This window comes from Theropithecus gelada, chromosome 12, assembly GCF_003255815.1.
Source record: "Theropithecus gelada isolate Dixy chromosome 12, Tgel_1.0, whole genome shotgun sequence".
NCBI lineage: Eukaryota > Metazoa > Chordata > Mammalia > Primates > Cercopithecidae > Theropithecus > Theropithecus gelada.
In genome coordinates, this window is record NC_037680.1 from 59,446,667 (window position 1) to 59,453,778 (window position 7,112).

A 7,112-nucleotide genomic window follows, 5' to 3' on the forward strand; every position below is an offset into this window, starting at 1 on the left:
TTGTAATCTTTAACTCCCTTCTCAACACTCCCACAATCCTACTTACCCACTGCATTTTAGTTAAATATCTATACATCTCTCTCCCCACTAAGATACTAATTTCTTGGCAGTAGAGACTTCATCTTAATTTACCTCTATTTCCCCCATGCCAGGGAACACATTCAATAAATGAAGTGTAAATGAATAAATAAAAGGGAAAACCTCATAAAAGGGAAAACCTCAATATTTGAGAGTAACTGAAAGAATAGCTCATATGATGGCTTACAAAACAGTTTTACAGATGCAATTTCATTACTACCTAAAACAATCAACTATGCAACAACGAAGTATTTTCCAGTATAGGTTATTCTACTTAAAATAGGAGAATCATTTGAAACCGGCATATATACAACCCTACTTACAAACTAACAATTCAATAGCTTATAAAGTTATAAAGATGGGCAGACAGTGAATTTTTGAAGTCACTCATTTATGTTATGTTTGAGTTTTTGACAATAAACATATATTCCTCTGGTAATCATTAAAAAATTTTAAAGCTACTTAACAATTCCATAAAGGAAACAAAAGATGGATTATTTATCACTGCTACTTAAAAATTAAAAACAATTATTTTTCCTAAGCATCTTTGGAACATGCTTCTGCATCTGATTGACTAAAAGAGAAAATAATGCCGTAAGTGGAAACAAATACAATGCTGAAAGGTAAGACTAAAACCAGTTCCCCTCCTTTACCCTGCACTGCTCCCTTCACAAACATTTTTTCTTCCCCCACTAAATAAGCAGATACCAGCTAAAGACCTTCAATTTTACAATGCCACTCCTGTTAAATTTTTCCTTAGAAAATAAATTTATCCAAAATCAGAAAAGGATAGGGGAAAAAAAGAAAAATATTCCTCCAATGTTTTTAAAGAAGTAAAACTGCATTTAAACCACCACAATATTCCATTTTAAAAAGTTTGTAAGAGTTGTATTTTTTTTTTTTCTTCCTCCTTTTCTGTCCTTTACAGTCCAGGCAATAATTTAACAGAAGGAAAATGGCCGGGCGCGGTGGCTCAAGCCTGTAATCCCAGCACTTTGGGAGGCCGAGACGGGCGGATCACAAGGTCAGGAGATCGAGACCATCCTGGCTAACACGGTGAAACCCCGTCTCTACTAAAAAAATACAAAAATCTAGCCGGGCGAGGTGGCGGGCGCCTGTAGTCCCAGCTACTCGGGAGGCTGAGGCAGGAGAATAGCGTAAACCCGGGAGGCGGAGCTTGCAGTGAGCTGAGATCCGGCCTCTGCACTCCAGCTCGGGCAACAGAGCGAGACTCCGTCTCAAAAAAAAAAAAAAAAAACAGAAGGAAAAGACACAAGTTATTAACTGAGATGTTTTTAATACAGAGATCAATCTCATGTTGGTAATGGTGGAGGAAAAGAAAGGAAAAGGAAAAAAAGAATGAGTAAACCATACACACAAAAATTTAACTGAGCAAAATGTTTTCTTTGGGTATTTGGTATTTGGCAGTTTTGTTAAACAGCTATATAATTTCAGAAAAACAAATGTTGCCCAAAAAAGATGCTCAGATTCCTAAATACTATTTTCACATATTATCATCCTCTATCTTCAGAAGCAATTCTGTGAAGTAGGTAGGGCAGACATTATGCTCCCTATATTACAGAAAACTAAACTGAGTTCAGTTACTGTTTAAAATGAACCATAATTTCTACTCTACCACTTCACCATAAACTCATAAAGACAGAGCTGGAATAAACTTTAGTGTTCCTTTTACAATTAATTTTCCCCATGTTACAGATGAGGAAAAGTGAAGCTCAAGAAAGTCAAATTACTAACCAAAGTTAGAGAACTGTCAGTGACAGAAAGAAGATTGGAATGCAAGTCTCTCATCTTCTGGCCCAGTGCTCTTAATCCCACCACTACACAACCTGCCATGCTAGAACCTTTAAAAATGTTACAAGTCTCTACATAAGTGAGGGACATTATTAGGTCTGAAAAAGGGAAGCCATATATTTAAAAAAAAAAAAAAAAAAAAAAGGAATTAAGCAACAAGTTAATTTAAATGTAAAGCTACCAATCACCTTCAAGACTTTTCCCTGAAATTCCCTTTTACGTGTTCTTACATCCTCCATTAAACTACAAGTTCCCTAAAATTCCCATAAATTGTAAACATTAAGCTCTCAAAATTTTTGACTGATGAAATTTTAAAAAACCATTCTTCAGTAATCAAGCTCCAACTCCCCTAGTAAGCATCAAAGCATATTATTGAAAATAGTTAAGTTATTTTACTTAACTCTTTTTCACTGTTCACGTTCATTAAAACATTTCCACGGTATACTTCCAATTTAAATAGAGTAAAAAGATCTGGTAGACAATCACATGCATTAATGAAAATGTGATAATTGATTGGCAAACATGTATTATGAGGTGGAAGGTTTTTTTTTTTTTTTTTTTTGGACTAAAGGAGGTTGAGAGTGAAAAGATTATGTGGTTTATAATGCAGTAAGAATGTAGACAGCATGAACCTAATAAACACATGGTGAACAGATCTTACTCACTTCTTTGGCAAGATATTTGAACAAATGTTTCAATCCCTAGCCAGCTGGGAAGATATGCCAGACTCACAGACAATTCTATAGGCTGAAAGATCCAAAATCTTATCTGATTCATTTACATGCAAAATTACACAAAGGGAGCAAACCCAAAGCTATTATTATTAAAACTAGAGCACACAGGTTTCGAGAGAGAGGAGGGAAATAATTCATTCATTTCAACCTGGCCTAACTGAAGGCCTCCAGTATCAGATAAGGCCCTAAATACTCTAGTATTTCAAAAATTACACTGTCCCTGCCCAGAGAAAATTCTCAAGCAAGGTAGGCAATGTATTTCTTAAGAAACTAAAAATATAAGGTAAGTGCTAAAATATAACGTTTCAATAAATCAAAATATTTGACATGGATATAATAATGATCACACTCAACTCATTTTAACTTTCACAAGTTCAATAATACAAGAGCCTGAAGCTTCTCAAAACAGGAAGTGAAAAAACAGTGCTTTTGAGAAAAGACAATGAACTGGAATTACAAGAGTTCAAATGCCTAGAATTTCATTTAATCTTATTTATGAAGGTGGGATATTAAAGCTTGATTGCATTTATCCTATAAAAATGTTTAATGAATGCTTAGAAAAGGTATTTTGCTCAAATACCCAAATCACTTTTGATGTTACTCTCACTTCCTCTTTTAGAAACCATCATAACCATTTCCTCTAAACCACAATACCACAGGTCTAGCAACTTTCATAATGTTTGACTTGCTCGTTTTTTCGACAAAATTCATATAGGAATCAATTTCCAAGTTTTCTAAGCAGCAAAATCTCCCCAAACAGTTCAGGTCAATGCAACCTCTAAGTAATACTATTTAAAACTGAATTATTCCTAACCTATATAAATGTATAACCTAGGCTCCTTTGTAAATGCAGAGGGGCTTCTTTGTCATGACACTGAGCTCCTGCCACATAAAAAGTAACAAACTGAATAAGCATGTTGCAGTTACTCTCCAGATAGCACTGGGTTTAGAGTAATCAATCCTTGCAATCAGGTGAGCAACCAGATTTTGTCCTTACCCAAAATTTATCATCATTAAACCAGGACACTCTTTAGAATTAGTGTCTACATCAAATTGTAAAAATAAATCAATTTCACACTCAAATCCTTGGATATGAATTTCCAAAAAAAAAAAAAAAAAAAAAACCTTTCTTCAGAAGCCCTCTCAACCTACAATCCATGGCTATGATTAAAAGGTAACATTCATGACATATTAAAAAGCCAACAAATATAGTCATGAAGATATGACATCAAAGACACATTGGAAACTCAATGGATCTAAACTTTCCAAATATCTCTTTTTCTCTTTATCAAATTGTTTAAAACTTACCAACCTTGCTTTAAGAGGAAAGAGATTTTGTTGTTTTGTCCCAGGATAATGAATGTAACATCTGTTCTATCTTTACATGGACTTTTCTAAACTTCCAGTGGTCTTCCACTCCTTACTGTACTGAGGACATGTAAAAGCCTTTATATGGGCTTATTAGCTATAGTTGCTCAAATTATCAGACTATGCTATAAACCAGCAGTAATTGCAACATTTCTACGGTTTTTATTTTGTACAGACACCGAACTTTAAGAAATGGTATTGGAAAATCTAACATGAGGAGGAGTACAGGGGAAAGAGTAGAAGGTTGTTATTCCAGTTCTAGTGACTCACAGCCTAGAAGCATTTCAGAAAACTGGTTCCACCCTCACTTCCCCCTCCTCTCCACCTTCAAAATGAAATAATCCCAAATCGTCAACACACTCTCAATGGCTTTTTATTTAGCAATCTGAAATAAAGTGGCAAAGTGGAGGGGATACCGGATTCATCCAATCAGCCCTTCCCTACCCACATTCCCACACCAAAAAATGGGGATGTCGGGAGTAATGCCTGTTCACTGCTGCCATCTCCGCCAGAATATGGAACGCTCAAGTTTTCCTATCCACCTACAATTTCGCCCACACACCATCCTCCCTTTCCTATGGGCCCCGTCCTGGGGGCGGGGGTGCCGAGGAGGGGACAGTTCCCGGCTCCCAGCGGCTCCCCTACCCCATGCCGGGCCCAGCGCCGGATCCCGCCGCTGGGAGCCGGGAAATGGCTTCTCTGCCTTCGGCCGGCCGGCGAACCACCGGGAGAGGCGCCCGGGACTCCGCATTAGGCCGCGGCGCATCCAGGCGACCCCGGGCCGGGCCTGGGGCAGCGACGCCGAGATTTCTGCACCCGGAGCCGCCCGCCGGCCCCCGCCCCCACCCCATGGCCTCCCTTGCCCTTCATCCCTCCCGGGCCCGCCCGCCCCCGCCGCGGCCTCCCCGGCCCGTGCGCACCTTCTTGATGTTGTAGAGGCGGGTGAGCATGCCGACGCCCCGGTCGTTGAGGATGGTGAGCTTCTCCGCCAGCTTCTGCTGACTGGGCTGCAGCACTGAGCGCGACATGGTGGTGCCGCCGCCGCCGCCGGCCGCCTCGCGCCCAGTCACTGGCCCGCGGCCTCCGCAGCAGCCTCCCTCGGGCCTCCTCCCCTCCCGCCCGCGACCTCCGCCTTAGGAGAGCGCGCCCATGGCCCTCGCGCCCCAATCCCGCGCCGGCACCAGAGAGAGCCGCGGCGGACGCCTCGGAGCCCCTTCTCCCGCAGCAGCCCGCGCCCCGGCAGCCTTCTGCCTTCCGCCCGCCGCCCTTCCGCCCCCACCCCCGGCGCTCTCCGCCCCAGCCCCCAACGAGCCGCCTTGCCCGGCTCCTCCACTAGGTGTGGCGGCGGCGGCGGCGGCGGCGGCGGCGGCGTCTCCGGCGGCTGAGAACGAGGCCGCTTCCCGCAGCCCCGGACGGGCGCTTGGTCACCTGATCGGCAGCGCCGGCGCCCCCGCGAGGCCGGACGGGGAACAGCGGCCTGCGGGCCCTCGGCCTGGCCTCGCCGCCGCCGCTCTGGCCCTGGCCCTGGCCCTGGCCGGGACCCCGCCCACTACGCCTGATGCCGGGATGGGAGTCCCAAGCGGGGACGGAGTGGGGTCGCGTTCTGCGCTCTTTTCACTTCGCCCCACACCCCTCTCCTTCAAGTTCCCAAAAGTTGCTTTTCCGCACCACCCTCCTAAAGAAACCGGCAGAACTCTGCTGGGAGGTGGGGTGTTTTCCAGGCGAGTTACGCTTAAGAGTGGGCCGGTGGCTCCAAGCGCTTTTTCCTCCCACTGCTTGACAGGCGCTCCCCGCAGAACACAGCAGATGTGCTCCGCGAGGCGGGGATCGCCTCTGCCAGCCTCCCCAGCCCATCCTCAGTCTCCTCGCCTGGAGCCAGTTTGTGAGAGAGGAGGTCGGAAGTGAGCGTAACTCAAGTTCTTGAGATAACCACAATCTAGACTTTGTCGGCGAGGAGCACCCATCCGGAGGAGAGGCAATAGGTCCTGGCATGTGGAAGGCAAAAAATAAATGTTTGTGTAATGCATAAAGGAATCGCTCCCATTTTTTTCCAGCCTCCACCCTAAACCCCACTTCTTGGAAACACTCTTCTTTGCCATCTCATTTTTTTTCTCATCAATTTCTTCTTAGCTACACTCCAAGGCTACTCCCTTGTCAAATGTATTAGACATGATTCCAAAAGTGAACTAATCGAGGACTTACGTAATTGGGGTGAGAAACTTCAGCCAAGAGGACTCAGGCCTCTGATATTTTTGGCTTTGCCTTCTCTCGATATGTTAATCTTTTATATTATATTCATTAATTTTAAGTGAGTGACAAAATGTCCGGCCACATTCAATAAGACATTCTAAGAGTAATAAGCCATCATTGGATTGATCAAAACACTTTCTGAAAAGGAAATTGTAATGAATAGCTTTAAAAAATATTTACTATTTACTATTTGTAAGAAGTCTTCATTTTAATATTCCAACAAGAAAGAGGGAGTGGACTGAATGAATTTAATCTAAGGAGCATTTAAAAGAGTCCTGTTCCCACCAAAAAAAGCCATAATCATACCTGCCAGTGTGCCTGAAATTCTGTATATAAAGCTGCGGTACCTTGAATGGATGCTTTGTACCTAAAGAGTCTTAAAAATACAAAAAATTTATAGATATCATCTATCAAGCTATTACTAGTCATTAACTGATCAGGGAATTTAATTTATCTGGTTACTTCTCAGCCTGATAGTTAACGTTTTAATTTAGAGGAGGCAAGGTTGCGGGGCCTGGAATAGTAAGGGCAGACCTAAGAAGGGGAGGCTTCAAGGAGGGGTTTGGGGTAGCCAGATAAGAAAATTTAAAGATGCTGAACATTGGGGGAAATATGCCCTCTTTTAGGGAGACTACAAATAGCTAATTCTAGACACAGAATTACAGAGTGCGACCAATAAAAGATTGTCTCATTTTCTAGTTTTCAAAAACTGCTGTATAGGGAGAACAAGAAAATGACACTGTATTATAAATTTGAACACAACTCTTACTCCCCAAGAAAAACTATCATGTTGCCATATGAACTTGAATACTAGTAGCTGCTTCTAACTCAGAGAGTACCCAATAGGAGAACGCTATAGATAGTAGTCTC

The 7,112-nt window shown here is 42.8% G+C and overlaps 1 protein-coding gene across 3 annotated transcripts in view; it reads right to left on the bottom strand.

The window, feature by feature from the left end:
• Positions 1-6,011, bottom strand: part of NCKAP1 (NCK associated protein 1) — a 112,405-nt gene extending 106,394 nt beyond the window's left edge. Inside the window, exons 1-2 of one of the 3 annotated variants that reach the window (XM_025404073.1) lie at positions 5,375-5,416; positions 4,913-5,047 (exon numbers count right to left, since the gene is read on the bottom strand). In XM_025404073.1, the coding sequence (XP_025259858.1) occupies positions 4,913-5,020 (108 nt within the window). In that variant the 5' untranslated portion in view covers positions 5,021-5,047; positions 5,375-5,416. Of the gene's footprint in view, positions 1-4,912 lie in introns of all 3 variants that reach the window. The other 2 variants (XM_025404072.1, XM_025404074.1) reach the window with 2 other exon arrangements.
• Between the last annotated feature and the right edge of the window lie 1,101 nt (positions 6,012-7,112).